The 18,875-nt window shown below is 48.1% G+C and overlaps 1 protein-coding gene across 1 annotated transcript in view; it reads right to left on the bottom strand.

Annotated features, from left to right (window-relative positions):
• Positions 1-17,176, bottom strand: part of LOC120021010 (guanine nucleotide exchange factor VAV2-like) — a 54,754-nt gene extending 37,578 nt beyond the window's left edge. Inside the window, exons 1-3 of the mRNA XM_038964670.1 lie at positions 17,132-17,176; positions 16,816-16,874; positions 12,214-12,282 (exon numbers count right to left, since the gene is read on the bottom strand). Of these exons, the coding sequence (XP_038820598.1) occupies positions 12,214-12,282; positions 16,816-16,874; positions 17,132-17,176 (173 nt within the window). The remainder of the gene's footprint in view (positions 1-12,213; positions 12,283-16,815; positions 16,875-17,131) is intronic.
• Positions 17,177-18,875: the final 1,699 nt, after the last annotated feature.

Here is an 18,875-nt window from a genome sequence, read left to right as displayed (position 1 = left end):
CGTTACAAGAGACATGCTCTACCAACTGAGCTACAAAGGACCACTGTGTGTGTGTGTGTGTGTGTGTGTGTGTGTGTGTGTGTGTGTGTGTGTGTGTGTGTGTGTGTGTGTGTGTGTGTGTGTGTGTGTGTGTGTGTGTTTATGTAAGTGTGAAACAGAAGGGACCCAGTGACCTCCCTAGAAGCTTCAGCGTACATTCAAGAATGGAGACGAGATCAAATCAGCACCCGGCGAGGAGGCACCCGGTTCCACAGCATCCATCAGCATCCATCAGCCCACACTCAGCCATCGTCCTCTGGGGCACACACAGTCTCGTCTCAGCCTGGACCGTCTTAAACCAGCCTGACAACCACACAAGGTGTCCTTCCCTGCCCATGACTAAACCACTTCTCCCTCAGACGGGAACAGTCAGGAACACACAGCTATATGCTGTGCTGATTCTATGGTTTCATGGTCGTGACGGGTTCCACCAGCACAGGCAGACGGCTCACCTTAGACCACCACAGCGAGCTCCCTCAACCCACCCTCCCCCTCGCTTTCGCTCCCTCTCTCTCTGTTTTAGCCACATCTGAAGCCTCTGTCGAACATCAAAACACCATTCTATGCCAATTCTCGCCTCCAGGAAACACGGAAATCCTGAAAGGCTCAAAGCTGTTTGTTCCCTTCAGCCATTTTCTGAGGACAAAAGATAACACAAAGCAAAGTGAATTGCACGCCTGCTACAGGCATTGTAGGAATGTGGTTAGTTTGACTGTTAAATACAGCATAACAGAGGGAATAAAAGGCAGTGTTCTAATGAATATATGTTTTTCCATTGAAACTCATTAGTTCCACAACATTTCTGGAGTAGTCTACCTACTATACTGTATATATAATAACACCCAGACATGTTACTCTGTGACCTGGAGGATAAGGGAAAGTGGGGAGACAGTTTCTATTGGTTTTGGACCATACTGACTGAATTACCATTAATTAGTAGAGATGCCAGCATTGCACATGCTCAGACTGTGTGTGTGTGTGTGTGTGTGTGTGTGTGTGTGTGTGTGTGTGTGTGTGTGTGTGTGTGTGTGTGTGTGTGTGTGTGTGTGTATACAGGCTGGCTGAGACTGTGGTGCAGTGTGACCTCCAGGCTCTCTCTTTTAGAACTCCTCCCCCTCTTACTGTACATCCCTAGAACTCCTCCCCCTCTTACTGTACATCGCTAGAACTCCTCCCCATCTTACTGTACATCCCTAGAACTCCTCCCCCTCTTACTGTACATCCATAGAACTCCTCCCCCTCTTACTGTACATCGCTAGAACTCCTCCCCATCTTACTGTACATCCCTAGAACTCCTCCCCCTCTTACTGTACATCCAGGGTTTCCATATTACCATACCACCACAGTAGATCAATATTTTCCATATTACCATACCACCACAGTAGAACAGTCTTTTCCATATGACCATACCACCACAGTATAAATGTATTTTCCATATTACCATACCACCACAGTATAAATATATTTTCCATGTTACCATACCACCACAGTAGAAATGTATTTTCCATATTACCACAGTAGAACAGTCTTTTCATACTACCACAGTAGAACAGTCTTTTTCATATTACCATACTACCACAGTAGAACAGTCTTTTTCATATTACCATACTACCACAGTAGAACAGTCTATTTCATATTACCATACTACCACAGTAGAACAGTCTATTTCACATTACCATACCACCACAGTAGAACAGTCTTTTCATACTACCACAGTAGAACAGTCTTTTTCATATTACCATACTAACACAGTAGAACAGTCTTTTCATACTACCACAGTAGAACAGTCTTTTTCATATTACCATACTAACACAGTAGAACAGTCTTTTCATATTACCATACTACCACAGTAGAACAGTCTATTTCATATTACCATACTACCACAGTAGAACAGTCTATTTCACATTACCATACCACCACAGTAGAAATAACTATTTTCCATATTACCATACTACCACAGTAGAACAGTCTTTTTCATATTACCATACTACCACAGTAGAACAGTCTTTTTCATATTACCATACTACCACAGTAGAACAGTCTTTTCATATTACCATACGACCACAGTAGAACAGTCTATTTCACATTACCATACTACCACAGTAGAACAGTCTTTTCCATATTACCATACTACCACAGTAGAAGAGTCTTTTCCATATTACCATACCACCACAGTAGAAATGTATTTTCCATATTACCATACTACCACAGTAGAACTAACTCCTTTTCACACTCCCAACATCTAGTTATATTGTCAGGATTGTGAGAGTTAATATTGCTATCAAACAGTTATATTTTGTATTCCAAGGTGAGAGTGAATTGTTACCTTGTTGCTCTGAAAAGGTTAATAGCAAACAAAGACGTCTTTCCTATACACTGGAATTAATAGCATAGGACAAAAATGTAATCTCATGTGATGTATTGTGGGCTTGGTTACCTCTGACTTTCCTCATTTCCCACCTAACGGTGACTTGTTACCTTTGTGGCTGGCTGAATAGAGAAAACAGATTAAAAAAGGAGAAGAAAAAGAAAGAACGTGACTACCTCAATCTAATATTCACAATGGTCCTTCTCCTTGTGTGGGACTGGTTTGAACTTTTAATTGAGGTGATGTGGTGTCACTCTCAGTGATGTGATTCCTGTTCCATCATTAGGAGGATGTGACTGCATACAGAGAGGAATTCTGGGACAGCACACTACTGCCATGTCTGAGCTACCCATCCCAGAGTGCATTCTGTTCTGAAGGCACTCATGACCCCACAGAGATACGTGTCGAGGGGATGGGCAATATTTCGGAAGAAATCCCATTCTTGCCCAGAACCCTAAAGACAGGCATTAGCTGAATGATGGTTAGTGCAGTGATCTGTATGGGATGTTGTGAGGAGGAACAAGAGGAACTAGCTCCTGAGGGGATCTGTGTGGATGGGGTTGAGGGCAAGTGGTTGGAGTATGTGTGCAGAATAGTGTGAGTAACATATCTGATGGGGAGACATAGAATTAGAAAGTGGAATGGACATATTTGTGAAAGAGTTTAGATGAGTGTGGATGCATGTGTGTGTATGTGTGCGAGTGTGTGTTCGCGCACGTGCACACGCATGAGTGTCTGTACAAGAGATATGATAGTGTGTGCTTCCTGCTCTGCTCCTCTCCTCAGGAATCCTGGATTGTGAGCAAATGTTCTGCCTGATTACACAGTGCAGTTTCAGAGGTCCAGAGTGTTAGCACGCAACAGTCCTTGTGGCCTCTGCTCTTCTGCTCTCACTATGAGGCCAGAGGAGAGGAATCACTGGAGGGAACTTTCATCCAAGGCTACATATGGCCCTCTAGGCCCTCTGGGTTACTGGTTTCCAGTAATAGAACGAACATACTGCAGTTATTACATTTTTCAACGTAATCATACAGATATCTTGGCTCGGAAAGTGAGGTTGTGAGGTTGAATGAGGTTTTGATGTTATGATCCTGTCTTGTGGTGTCAGGCCATAAAGCTACATATTAAATCACACGTCTGGACATTGACCAGGGCGCTACAGCAAGCCAGGCTGCTCTATGTTGGCTCGGCAAAGGTCTGACCACCACCTGGTAAAGGGTCACTTCAGGCTTTGACTTGTAAGAGCCTGAGATTAGAGATGAGAGGTTTTGAAATAGATCCAATGGAAGTAGTACAGTCACATTTCACATTAGTGTGTAGTGTTGGAGAGCTGCATCTCTGCTGAGCGAAAAGTCAACTTTATGCGAACTTCCACTCTCTTTCTGTCTCTGCAGAGTGCAGGGTGTGCAGACCAAATCCAATGGAAGGTCATTCTGAATTCCACCACCAGGCTGGGGATGCAATTACTGACAAATGTGTGTGTGTGCAACTGTATACAAGTGGATTTAAATAGCCAGAGACATATGACTGGGGCCAGCGCATTAGTAAGCTAATGGATAAATAAACAGATTTAGCTTGGCTGGAAACATCTTGCTTTCCTTCTCTCCCTGATACAGTCAGAAAGTTTGGGGAAAATAAAGCACTTTCTTTCTCATGAAGTTAGAGAGGTTTCTGCCATACCATCTTATTAGCTGTGACTATATCAGCTCTCAGAGACTGTCATAATATTGAGCAGGCATCTGTGAGGGCTATTTCAAGGCAATGTTCCAATCCTCTTCTTTAGAACTTATCTGTGCTGGTAGATGCCAACTTTCTCTATACAGAGCAAACCTCAGGACACTTTTCTCCATCAAAAAGCGGTTTAGGTGGTGGGCGTGGCAGGGGGGCGTGGTAACGGGTGTGGTCGGCCTGTCGGTGCGGCTGGATTTTAGAGAACATTTTAGGTAGCCTGGTGGTTAAAAGTGTTGGGCTAGTAACCGAAAGGTCACTTGTTTGAATCCCTGAGCCGGCAAGGTGGAAAAATCTGCTGTTCTGCAAGGCAGCCCAACAACAACTGCTTCCAGGGCGCTAAAAATGTCTATTAAGGCAGCCCCCCGCAGCTCTCTAACTCAGAGGGGTGGGGTCAAATGCAGAAGACACGTTTCGGTTGAATGCATTCAGTTGTGCAATGACTAGGTATCCCCTTGCCGTCTTGGCAGTGTGGTGTAAAGAAATGTTTGAATATTTAAACCAATTTCCTGTAATTCTACAAATTTCTCCAGGGAATTGAGAGAAATTGTTTCAGTTTTACAGCTAACTTCCTGCAATTTTACACATTTTGCAATAGAGATGAGAGAAAATGTTTCAGTTTTAAAGCGAATTTCCTGCAACTATAAGCATTTTGACATAGTTAATGCTGTGTTCTTTTGCTTAAACATAATAAACATAACAACATCAATACTACTAAATTCATTGTTTTGGGAATGTTCAATTCTCCCTGACAGCCTAGCATTGTTAGTTCTCAAAGCTTATATTATAAAATATATAAGACCTATATATTTTATACATACTTTATATCAGGTTATAGTTGTTTAAGTTTACACTGAAAGCGTTTTTCCATCCCGAAGATAAATTATTATTATTTTGTATTTGTTTTACACTGCTTGGGCGGGCCGCCTAAAAGGGCAGAAAAATCCCTGAACCTGTATTCTCCTTCAAGCTCTTTTGTAGGTAGGCTTTTCCCAACAATACCAGACTGTCATGAGCGGATGGATACAGTCAAGTTGATAGTGATGACGTGAACGGGAAGCCCAGACATGGTGACATTGTCCAGGCTTGACTTGAGATAAGATAAGGAGGAGTAGTTGGACAAAGAGCAACATGGAGACAGAACCACCTTCATGGCCTCCTTCTGTAATCAGCAGGGGAAATCTCCTACAAAACAGGACTAACCTTATACAAGTTCAATATTTGTCAAAAATACACATATATATATATACACACACTGAGTGTACAAAACCTTAAGGACACCTTTCTAATACTGATTTGCATCCCCTTTTGCCATCAGAACAGCCTCAATTCTTCGGGGCATGGACTCTACAAGGTGTCGAAAGCATTCCACAGGGATGCTGGCCCATGCTGACACCAATGGGAAGCACAACAAACTGTTGAGTATGAAAAACCCAGCAGCATTGCAATTCTTGACACACTCAAACTGGTGCGCCTGGCACCTATAACCATACCCTGTTAAAAGGCATTTAAATATTTTGTCTTGCCCATTCACCCTTCAACATACACAAACCATGTCTCAATTGTCTCAATGTTTAAAAATCCCTCTTCAACCTGTCTAATTCCCTTCATCTTCACTAATTGAAGTGGATTTAACAGGTGACATCAATAAGGAATCATAGCGTTCACCTGCATTCACCCGGTCAGTCTATGTCATGGAAAGAGAGTTCCTAATGTTTTGTATACTCAGTATATGTCCTATATTTGCCTTTATATTTGATCTCTATATGTTCCATATCAGATTGGCTCCCTCAGCCTGCCCTGGTGTTGTACACCTCACACCTAACTGACATTGACATCCAGCCCACACAGGCAGTGCAGTCCCAGGGATACAGTCTATGGATCTCGTGGGGCCGCAGAGGATAGGTTACATGTAATGTCTCAACACTATTCTTTACATTCCCTAAATGCTCACCAATTACTCATTGAAATATATAGACTAAGTGATAAAACGATCCTCTGTAACCAGGTTTCCATCAAACCTTTTTATGCAAGTAAAGTACATGTGTCACGACTAGTCTGATGGAAACAACACATTTGGCAGTAAACTTTTCAAATGTTGACAAAACAAAACACGCTAGACATGGTGGGATCTTTGTGTGTCTGTAAAACTAATTATGCGAGAAATGGTGGTGGGAATGCTTTTATGTGCAAATATTGTTATAATATAATATTGATATAATAACCATCATATCAAAGTAAACTTGGGAGTCACAACCTGGGATGATATAAATGATGATGAACTTCACAGGGTGGTGAAAGTGCACGGTGATGAGCTTGATGCTCCTTTACAATAAATATCCAGGGTCTTATTCTGGAGACATGACGATCGATGCCTGGCTTCCATTTGAGAAATAAAATGATGTAATTCATCCATAATAATCTCATCATGTAGACTATACCCGCACTGAATCTGCAAGCTGTTGTCTAGAGCGCAGGTGTCAATACCAGAGTGGGATCATTCACTATACAACGCAACTTTGTGACAAAACCATCAGCAGAGTTGAAAATTTGATTTTTTTTATTCGGTACATGGGATTTTAACTGCAATAGCTATTTTTATGTGCACTACGTCATCACGCACAGCCTTTTATCTGCAACAAGTCCATTTAATGGAAACACATCTCTGGTGGGAAAATGTGCATATTGTGGATTTTAGAATATTTGCATGAAATACTGTCACCAATTGGATAGAAGCCTAGTTTGTGATATCATCTGTAACACAGAAGTCTTTGGTTCTAACTTTACAGTACATTGACTTGTCAGCTTTGAATCTGACTTCCCATCAAAGAGTGATAGCAATATACTGTTGTTGTCGAGATGAAAAGCCTTTCTGACATTAATGCTTCTCAATCTGAATATTGTCATTCAGAGAAAAATAGTCCCGTGGCCACTGCACCCGATCGGCCGCATTTCATGCTTTGTCAACTTCAGGATGGACTAACTCTGCACTGCGAAGCACTGCTCAGAGTTGACATTACAGAGCCTTAGGCAGGAAGCACCACTCAGAGTTGACATTACAGAGCCTTAGGCAGGAAGCACTACTCAGAGTTGACATTACAGACCCTTAGGCAGGAAGCACTACTCAGAGTTGACATTACAGACCCTTAGGCAGGAAGCACCACTCAGAGTTGACATTACAGACCCTTAGGCAGGAAGCACCACTCAGAGTTGACATTACAGACCCTTAGGCAGGAAGCACTACTCAGAGTTGACATTACAGAGCCTTAGGCAGGAAGCACCACTCAGAGTTGACATTACAGAGCCTTAGGCAGGAAGCAGTGCTAAGGTTGAGAAGATTAACCTGAGAGACCTCATTAAGGAGACCCTGCCTCAGGTAAACATACTTATGCGTGCGCAGATACACACACATGCACGCACACACAAACACACACATGCACACACACACACAAACACATACACACAAACTCAATTTAATGACCACACCATTCTATTATGGCAAGTCATTTCAGGTGGGATCACATTGCTATCTGCCCGCTACATTCCACTTACATGTACCTTGACATGAGCACATTCGACATGATACTGTAAATATGGATAACGTTTTTTCAGCTCATAACCTTTACTGACAGACCACAGACAAGCACCAGAGTCCCTTTACATGAACTCAAATATATATATATATATGTTGTATCAGGTGCATCAGCCTCATGTGGTCTTGTATCTTTCACTAGAATCTCTAGCAGAACTCTTGTTTGAAGAGTTTTTTAAACCCGCTGATCCACCGGCAAATCACTCGCTCATTTCACTCACACACTCATCTTAAATCAACCGTACATCAATACCATGGGCCAATTAATAACGCTATGAGGGCGGGGAAATTGCTTGCTTAAGTGTGTCCGACTGCATGGCATGCAGGACCTCCTGATGAATCAATTACGTGGACTGGGGCCGTCTATAGACCAAGGGTGTTCATGCTACACTGCGGTTTGATTAATTCAATAAGATACAGCAGCACTTTGCACCTGGAGGTGAGACAAAGAGCAGGTTCACACTGAAGTAAGAGGCTAGGGCCCAACCCTTCTGGAATGAATGGGATCACTGTAGGCTCCAGGCAGGTCAGAGAAGGTGTTATGACCCAACAGGTTATCAGAGAGAGAGAGAGGTTGGGTTATAGTGCAGGGGGTGAAAGGGTAAAGGACAAACTAAAGGATATGTAATCAAAGCAGAGGACTTTTACCATTCGCTTTGTGCCCTGACACCCCTGGCTGCCTGCAACACCACTAAAGGTAAAACATCACAGGACCATCACAGTAATGCATCACGGGACCATCACAGTAATGCATCACGGGACCATCACAGTAATGCATCACAGGACCATCACAGTAATGCATCACAGGACCATCACAGTAATGCATCACAGGACCATCACAGTAATGCATCACAGGACCATCACAGTAATGCATCACAGGACCATCACGGTAATGCATCACAGGACCATCACAGTAATGCATCACAGGACCACCACAGTAATGCATCACAGGACCATCACAGTAATGCATCACAGGACCATCACAGTAATGCATCACAGGACCATCACAGTAATGCATCACAGGACCACCACAGTAATGCATCACAGGACCATCACAGTAATGCATCACAGGACCATCACAGTAATGCATCACAGGACCACCAGAAATAATCAAGGCCCTAGTCCTTTACTCCATTTTGAGATTGATTGTTCTTTGCTTATTTTTAAGCTTGAAGTTGTATTAGTTGTATGTAGAGCTCGTGGCTGGGGTGTGTGGGGTCCTTGGTGATGCTGCAGGCCTTCCTCAGGCACCGTTTCGGGTTGATGAATGCTGTTGGATGGAACATTTTGCCACAATAAAGCTGTGGGGAGGGTCACTTCTAAACCAATGTACAGTATTTCCCGACATGTACAGGACGCACCTGTGTGTTTACTCTGCTGTGTGTTTGCACTCACAAGGCTGTGCTTCCTATCCAGTGAGGGCCCAGTTTTGGGCTGGAAGCTAAGATGAGCTCTAACCCATTATTAGCCTGCTTGGCCTGCACTTCTCTCAGCTTCTGCACGTTTTCCTCCAGTAATGTATTCAGCAGGCAGCGGTGGTGGCACTCTGCTATCCATCTCTCTCCCCCTCCCTCCTCCCCTCCCTCCCCCTCCCCTCTTCTCTCTGGGTGATGAATAACACCTATCTTAGCACAGCGTCTAATTATTCTCCATTAATCAGAGAGGAATGGGAGCTGTCGCACACCACAGCCTCCACCGCTACCAGCCCACCCCAACCCAGCCTCCACCGCTACCAGCCCACCCCAACCCAGCCTCCACCGCTACCAGCCCACCCCAATCCAGCCTCCACCGCTACCAGCCCACCCCGACCCAGCCTCCACCGCTACCAGCCCACCCCGACCCAGCCTCCACCGCTACCAGCCCACCCCAACCCAGCCTCCACCGCTACCAGCCCACCCCGACCCAGCCTCCACCGCTACCAGCCCACCCCAACCCAGCCTCCACCGCTACCAGCCCACCCCAACCCAGCCTCCACCGCTACCAGCCCACCCCAACCCAGCCTCCCTGCCGCTACCAGACCACCCCTACCCAGCCTCCCTGCCGCTACCAGCCCACCCCAACCCAGCCTCCACCGCTACCAGCCCACCCCAACCCAGCCTCCACCGCTACCAGCCCACCCCAACCCAGCCTCCACCGCTACCAGACCACCCCAATCCAGCCTCCCTGCCGCTAACAGCCCACCCCAACCCAGCCTCCCTGCCGCTAACAGCCCACCCCAACCCAGCCTCCCTGCCGCTGCATGAGCTTGCTTTCAAACCCACCCACCCATCATCCAAGCTATCCTGCCAGCCATCCAGTTCCTTAGACAACTTGGCAGCTAGGCAGGCAGGAAAAGAATGTGCTGCTGGTGTCACCATGGCAACGGGCAGAGTGACGGACAGCAGGGATGCATGGAGAAAGGTGGCAGGAAGGAGGAAGGTGGCAGGAAGGTGGCAGGAAGGAGGAAGGTGGCAGGAAGGAGGAAGGAAGGAGGAAGGTGGCAGGATGGAGGAAGGTGGCAGGAAGGAGGAAGGTGGTAGGGAGGAGGAAGGTGGTAGGAAGGAGGAAGGTGGCAGGAAGGAGGAAAGTGGCAGGAAGGAGGAAGGTGGTAGGAAGGAGGAAGGTGGCAGGAAGGAGGAAGGTGGCAGGATGGAGGAAGGTGGCAGGATGGAGGAAGGTGGCAGGAAGGAAGGAAGGAAGGAAGGAAGGAAGGAAGGAAGGAAGGAAGGAAGGAAGGAAGGAAGGAAGGAAGGAAGGAAGGAAGGGAGGCAGGATGGAGGAAGGAGGCAGGATGGAGGAAGGTGGAAGGAATGAGGAAGGTGGCAGGAAGGAGGAATGTGGCAGGAAGGAGGAAGGTGGCAGGATGGAGGAAGGAAGGAGGAAGGTGGCAGGATGGAGGCAGGATGGAGGAAGGTGCCAGGATGGAGGAAGGATGGAGGGAGGAAGTAAGGAGGAAGGTGGCAGGATGGAGGAAGGTGGCAGGAAGGAGGAAGGTGGCAGGATGGAGGAAGGTGCCAGGATGGAGGAAGGATGAAGGGAGGAAGTAAGGAGGAAGGTGGCAGGATGGAGGAAGGTGTAAGGAAGGTGGCAGGAAGGAGGAAGGTGGCAGGATGGAGGAAGGAAGGAGGAAGGTGGCAGGACGGAGGAAGGTGGCAGGTTGGAGGAAGGTGGCAGGATGGAGGAAGGAAGGAGGAAGGTGGCAGGATGGAGGAAGGTGGCAGGATGGAGGAAGGTGGCAGGATGGAGGAAGGAAGGAGAAAGGTGGCAGGATGGAGGAAGGTGGCAGGATGGAAGAAGGAAGGAGGAAGGTGGCAGGATGGAGGAAGGAAGGAGAAAGGTGGCAGGATGGAGGAAGGTGGCAGGAAGGAGGAAGGTGGTAGGAAGGAGGAAGGTGGCAGGAAGGAGGAAGGTGGCAGGAAGGAGGAAGGTGGCAGGAAGGAGGAAGGTGGCAGGAAGGAGGAAGGTGGTAGGAAGGAGGAAGGTGGCAGGAAGGAGGAAGGTGGCAGGATGGGGGAAGGTGGCAGGATGGAGGAAGGTGGCAGGAAGGAAGGAAGGAAGGAAGGAAGGAAGGAAGGAAGGCAGGCAGGAAGGCAGGAAGGAGGCAGGATGGAGGAAGGAGGCAGGATGGAGGAAGGTGGAAGGAATGAGGAAGGTGGCAGGAAGGAGGAATGTGGCAGGAAGGAGGAAGGTGACAGGATGGAGGAAAGAAGGAGGAAGGTGGCAGGATGGAGGCAGGATGGAGGAAGGTGCCAGGATGGAGGAAGGATGGAGGGAGGAAGTAAGGAGGAAGGTGCCAGGATGGAGGAAGGATGGAGGGAGGAAGTAAGGAGGAAGATGGCAGGATGGAGGAAGGTGGCAGGAAGGTGGCAGGATGGAGGAAGGTGGCAGGATGGAGGAAGGAAGGAGGAAGGTGGCAGGATGGAGGAAGGTGGCAGGAAGGAGGAAGGTGGCAGGATGGAGGAAGGTGCCAGGATGGAGGAAGGATGAAGGGAGGAAGTAAGGAGGAAGATGGCAGGATGGAGGAAGGTGGCAGGAAGGTGGCAGGATGGAGGAAGGTGGCAGGATGGAGGAAGGAAGGAGGAAGGTGGCAGGACGGAGGAAGGTGGCAGGATGGAGGAAGGAAGGAGGAAGGTGGCAGGATGGAGGAAGGTGGCAGGATGGAGGAAGGAAGGAGAAAGGTGGCAGGATGGAGGAAGGTGGCAGGATGGAAGAAGGAAGGAGGAAGGTGGCAGGATGGAGGAAGGAAGGAGGAAGGTGGCAGGATGGAGGAAGGAAGGTGAAAGGTGGCAGGATGGAGGAAGGTGGCAGGAAGGAGGAAGGTGGCAGGATGGAGGAAGGAAGGAGAAAGGTGGCAGGATGGAGGAAGGTGGCAGGATGGAAGAAGGAAGGAGGAAGGTGGCAGGATGGATGGTTACGGCTCAGAGTTGTGCTCCGCTGCTCCGTCCATATGTTGTGGGGATTGCAGTGTATGTGAGTGATGGGGGATACAGGGGGTCTGAGTACTTACTCTGCCAGCTCCTCAAGACTCCGGTACACGTCATCCTCATTCAGACCAGTGTCCTCCGAAGGAAAAGGCCTACAACACACACACACAATGGGAGAAAGAGACAAAGAGTTAGCCGGTGGACAGGCCTTACAGTTAGATATGGTAACAGCGGGGGATGAGTGTCTATCAGTCAGGTGTTAATCTCAATCCATCACTGTGTGTGTGTGTGTGTGTGTGTGTGTGTGTGTGTGTGTGTGTGTGTGTGTGTGTGTGTGTGTGTGTGTGTGTGTGTGTGTGTGTGTGTGCGTGCGTGCGTGCGTGCGTGCGTGCGTGCGTGCGTGCGTGCGTGCGTGCGTGCGTGCGTGCGTGCGTGCGTGCGTGCGTGCGTGCGTGCGTGCGTGCGTGCGTGCGTGCGTGCGTGCGTGCGTGCGTGCGTGCGTGCGTGCGGTAGGACACCATGAGGTCCTGTACTGTATGTCCTGCTGACGCCCACTCCCCACAGAGCAGCCTGCTGGCTCGATTGAGGAAACATACAGACCCCCATCTCACAGCTGATTACATCAACGCAGGGCAACAGAGGTAAAAATAGAGATGGAGAGGAAGGGGGTAAAGTGTGAGTGGGCTCAGGAGAAAGAGAGAGAGTGTGTGTGTGTGCACCTGGGGCTCAGTCTGAGTGGGTGGGAGTTAATCAGATGGATGCACTGACTGAACCCTGACAGTCACAGCTGCATCTCTCAGTCCTGTAAGTTACATCTCTCTCACTTCTCCACAAGCAAGATATTTGCTCAACCCTAATAATTCACCTGGATGCATCCACTGTAATTGTCAACACAGACAATCGGCAGTGCATTCTGTTTAGCGGTTATTTAGTTGTGGCGATAGGAGCATCAGTCCAGGCACTAAGTAAACACCTGTTGGCCGTTTTCAATTATCCTAGCTGCAATATGACACTTTTCAATAACAGGTTTTCATTCAATTCAAGACATCTACCTTTTAGTCTGACGCCTCTTATCTAACTTAATCTGTGATTTCCAGTTAATCGAATCATTCTGTCACTTGGACTCACAGCTATGGAACCCCAGGAGGGAGCTTAACTCAATCAGGCAATTCAATAACCTGATTCCAAGACCTTATAACTTCCAAGTGGCACAAAATCATATCTCCTGTATCTATGTTTAACTGAATACACTGAATTCAATGCACAGTAGCGAATTGTTTACAAAAATATCACTCAGGATACGTTTTTACTTGTGTGTTTTCTAGCGTGTGTTTCTGTGTGTGACACCAGCAATTAGTGTCAGTGTAGTGAGAGCAGTGTGTGTGCGTGTGTGTGTCTGTATGTGTTGGTGTGTGTGGTCACCATGAGGGACTAGTGTGTCATGCTAACATCAGGTTAAGGAACACAACGCATCACAGAGCTCTGCTGGCCTACTCACTCTCTCTTGTCCTGCCTCTTTCTTTTCACTCATTTCTCTCTGTCACTCTCTCACTTTCAGAATCTTCCTCTCTCTCCCTCTTTCTCAACCGCTCTCTCTCTCACCCTCCCTCTTCCTGTTTCAGGGCTCAGAGCCAATCAGGCTGTAGAGAGTATAGGTGTTTATTTCCTGACTACCATTGAATGCCTATAAACTATTTCAGTGTGCAGCACCCATTGACTCATCCTGTCAATTAGCTCGGTCTGCGATTAAGTGAAAGTGCTTGTTCGATACACAGAGCCATTCCTGTGGTAAAGGTAATCAATGTCAGACGTGTGGAGGACAGAGCAGCTGTATGCCCAGCCCCATTGAACCGCTATCGCAAATAACTGTGAGGACGTAACTATGCGGTTGTTTGGTGTGACTGTTGCCGCATTGAGAAGTGCAGTAACATCCAGCAGGTCCCAATGGCCCATAGCAGAGATCAATAGCTATGTGGAGCTGAGGCAGAAAATTCCATCAGGGCCCATTCTGTGCTTGTCCACCCACCAACTCTGATAAACGTCCCTCTGAGTTTATTCTTCATTTAGTCTTGCATGTCTGACTCATTCCCATTCCAACGCTTTTGGCTTGGGGATGTTGGGGAGTGGGTGTAACAGTGAATGAATGTGTTCATGTGTACATTATGCGATACTATAACCTGGGTAGTTCGAGCCCTGAATACTGATTGGCTGAAAGCCGTGGTATACGAGACCGTGTACCACAGATATGACAAAACATGTATTGTTACTGCTCTAATTACGTTGGTAACCAGTTTATAATAGCAATAAGGGACATCGGGGGGTTGTGGTATATGGTCAATATACCACGGTTGAGGGCTGTATCCAGGCACTCCGCGTTGCGTCGTGCTTATACCACACCCCCTCGGGCCTTATTGCTTAATTCTATGTGTAATGTGAGTCATCTCTGTCCTGTTGGTATGCAAGTGTGCAACTTTACACCACATACACAAATAGAGTATTAATGAGGGGTGTGCATCATGGGTGTATGCATGTATAATGTGTACATTATGTGTGGGATGTGTAATGTATGTGAGTGACTATCGAGTCTTATATCGCACACTGTCGTGAGCGGGAATGAGCATTCCTAATGCCCCAGGCCGGGATGAAGGAGAGAGGGAGGAGGAGATGAGGGGAAGAGAGAGAGCATCTTTCCTGACACTTCTCCGCCTGCAGTCTCTCTCCTGCTGGGTTTCAGCCTCTGTCTGCCACTCTCCTTCTCACTGTGGAGCTCTGCTCTCACGCACATTATAGCACTCTGACCCACTGAGAACAAGGCACACACACACACACACACACACACACACACACACACACACACACACACACACACACACACACACACACACACACACACACACACACACACACACACACACACACACACACACACACACACACACACACACAGACTAATGGAGTAATGGCTTGTGGTATCAGGGGGAAATCAAGAGAACACGAAGTGTGAGTAGGTTTACTGCGAGCTAAGAGGTGGCTTTTGGTTAGCTGAGGACAGATATCATGAGAAGAAAGGAGGCAGGAGCATTTCACTGTCAGGAGAGAGGAGGGTGAGAGATCCTGCTATGAGTTGTATAACGCCAGAAGAGCTCACAGTCCATAGATGAGGAGCAGGATGTCATGACAGAAGGCCTTTATTCTTAACCTCTATTCCCTTTTTGATTGATTGATACCATTTTCATGGGTTTCTCAAGGAGACAGGGCTTGGACTGTGAGTTTTCCAGAAGTGTGGAGCGTGTCTGGGTGTGCAGGCAGGAGTGGCGAGGCTTCCAGTAAAGCTGGGGCTCAGGAAAGACACAGTGACAGAGACACACAGGCCTGACTTTTGGCTCTTTGATGCCAATAGGCATCACAGTGCCAATCAATGGGCTTCAACAGCAAGTCAATGAACACGCCTCCAAAACAATGATCGCCAGATCAAACACACAGGGAGGAACAGAAAGAGGGAGGAACAGAAAGAGGGAGGAACAGAAAGAGGGAGGAACAGAAAGAGGGAGGAACAGAAAGAGGGAGAAACAGAAAGAGGGAGGAACGGGGGGGGGGATTTAACTGCTGAGTGTCTCTGGGGTGAGAGAGGGACAGGTCTGTGTCTGGTGACACTGAAGAGGACTGACAGGTCTCTGTAATGTTACAGGGGCAGAGGGGCCTCCGTTACCTTTACCCCAGGCAGTAGGGGAAGGACACGGGGGGGTTAAGAAAGTGCGGTGGGTGTTTAACAACTGACATGACCTTAACTGTCTGCCTGACCCCGCTGGACGGACATATTAACATCATGTGCCCTAGATCATGCCCTCACCATGCGTTGGTCATGTGCCACTTAGCAAGCTTCCTATGTCGGCGTTAGAGGGAGTCAGTGATATTGTGGATGATTGAAAGAGATATCACTTCATGATCTGACTGCAAATGGTTAATGTACACCAGTGTGTTTTAGATTAAATGACACGTTCTAAACAACAACAAAAAGCCCTCCTAACTAACTGTGCAGAGGCTTTTCAACTCACTGTGGTGGGGCTCTGGAGGCTAAAGAGAAGAAACAGACTGCCATTTAGTTCTCTCATTCACCACACTATAGACCAGACAGAGGAAACAGACCATAGGAGATGGGACCTCAGTGATTTAGCCACCTCTCAGGGTGTGTAGTGTTTATTAATAGGCCAGTCTCTGTGTTTCCTGGGATGGCACCAGGCCTAATGGGTGCGCTCCATCAACTCATTACCCTGCCGGTCAAGATAAAACACCTTGATTTATTTGTGGAGCCAGCTCGCAGCCCCCTCACAGCCAACAGCGTGATCAGACTGAGCAAATAAAGAGAAATCAGAAAGTGGTTTCCCAGCAGCCAATAAACCACACTAAATGGCATCCTTTGATGTGACGCCGAGAAACAGAGGTAGAGCTTAGTGATGCGTTTAGTCATGTGATCTGAGCTGTCTGACCCTGGACTTGTTTTTACATGTGATCATTCTTCCAGACCTGGTAACCAACAGAGACAGTGGTATTGACAGGAGTAGGCCTAGATCACATCTACTACCAGAACAAGAAAACACTGTCTGGTTGAGAGATACAGTGAACATGTTCAATATTCCTCTTCCTCAAACGGACAGTGAAGGGTAGTGGGAGGAGAGGAGACATACCTCATGCCTTTGATCTGCACAATGCTGTGATGGGAGATCCTGGACAGGGCTGAGATCACCTGGAACACACAGCAGAGAGACAGCGGTCAATGACAGGGTCAGAGTCAATCAACACAGTCTACAACAGTCATCCATACAATCTACAACACAGTCATCAACACAGTCGTCAACACAGTCTACAACACGGTCAACATCTCATCACTCAGTCATTACGACAGGCCCGTCTGCTCTGCCTTAATGTGGTTCATTCATGTTAAACTTCATGTGTTTACGAGCGAGGAGAGCGATGTCGTGTTTCTTAGCAACATCGTCGTACGCAGCCACACATGGGATTGTGTGTGAGCATAATGCAGGCCGCCATGTTAATGATGACATCCAGGGACATGTGGTGCCAAATGCCCCCGCACAGTCACAGACGTATTCCACTTTACTCAGATCAGACCCCCCCCCCCCCCCCCCCCCCATATCTCCTCTCCCACCCCATTCCCTCTTTCTCCTCACCCCCTCCTCTTCCTCTCAGTCAGAACCTCGCTTCCCCTCTCACACCTTCCCTCTATCTATCTCGTGCTTGCTCTGCCTCCCTCTCTCCCCTGTGGTGAAACCTGCGTGGTGTAACAAGGTTAAATGCGAGCATGATTTAATGCTGGTTGTGAGTCACATGTGAGTGGGCTTATGGGTGGTGGTTTGGGGGGCTTACAGATGGCGTGCTGGAGACGCCTCCAATGCTAATACAGGGATATGATGGAGCCCGTCCCCTCCTAACTGCCAAAACGATGCCCCCATGCCTCATTACGCACCTCTGGATGTGTTTATGCTTCCATCACCATGGTGCCAGCTGTTCCCCACCCACTCTCTCTCTCTATCCCCCACCCTCTCTCTCTCTATTCCCCACTCTCTCTCTCTCTCTCTCTATCCCCCACCCTCTCTCTCTCTCTATCCCCCACCCTCTCTCTCTCTATTCCCCACTCTCTCTCTCTCTCTCTATCCCCCACCCTCTCTCTCTCTATTCCCCACTCTCTCTCTCTCTCTATCCCCCACCCTCTCTCTCTCTATTCCCCACCCTCTCTCTCTCTCTCTATTCCCCACCCTCTCTATTCCCCACCCTCTCTCTCGCTATTCCCCACCCTCTCTCTCTATATTCCCCACCCTTTCTATCTCTCGATTCCCCACCCTCTCTCTCTCTCTCTATTCCCCACCCTCTCTCTCTCTATCCCCCACCCTCTCTCTCTATTCCCCACCCTCTCTCTATATATTCCCCACCCTCTCTCTCTATATTCCCCACCCTCTCTCTCTATATTCCCCACCCTCTCTCTCTATTCCCCACCCTCTCTCTCTATTCCCCACCCTCTCTCTCTCTCGATTCCCCACCCTCTCTCTCTCTCTCTATTCCCCACCCTCTCTCTCTATTCCAAACCCTCTCTCTCGATTCCCCACCCTCTCTCTCTCTATTCCCCACCCTATCTCTATTCCCCACCCTATCTCTCTCTCTCTATTCCCCACCCTCTCTCTCTCTATTCCCCACCCTCTCTCTCTCTCGATTCCCCACCCTCTCTCTCTCTAGTCCCCACCCTCTCTCTCTCTATTCCCCACCCTCTCTCTCTCTCTATTCCCCACCCTCTCTCTCTCTCTATTCCCCACCCTCTCTCTCTCTATTCCCCACCCTCTCTCTCTCTATTCCCCACCCTCTCTCTCTCTATTCCCCACCCTCTCTCTCTCTCTCTCTATTCCCCACCCTCTCTCTCTCTCTATTCCCCACCCTTTCTCTCTCTCTCTCTATTCCCCACCCTCTCTCTCTATTCCCCACCCTCTCTCTCTCTATTCCCCACCCTCTCTCTCCCTCTCTATTCCCCACCCTCTCTCTCTCTATTCCCCACCCTCTCTCTCTCTCTCTATTCCCCACCCTCTCTCTCTCTCTCTATTCCCCACCCTCTCTCTCTCTCTCTATTCCCCACCCTCTCTCTCTATTCCCCACCCTCTCTCTCTCTATTCCCCACCCTCTCTCTCTATTCCCCACCCTCTCTCTATATATTCCCCACCCTCTCTCTCTATATTCCCCACCC

This window comes from Salvelinus namaycush, chromosome 26 (assembly GCF_016432855.1).
Source record: "Salvelinus namaycush isolate Seneca chromosome 26, SaNama_1.0, whole genome shotgun sequence".
NCBI lineage: Eukaryota > Metazoa > Chordata > Actinopteri > Salmoniformes > Salmonidae > Salvelinus > Salvelinus namaycush.
Note: the sequence above shows the minus strand (reverse complement) of the source record. Positions and strands in the feature narration are given on the sequence as shown.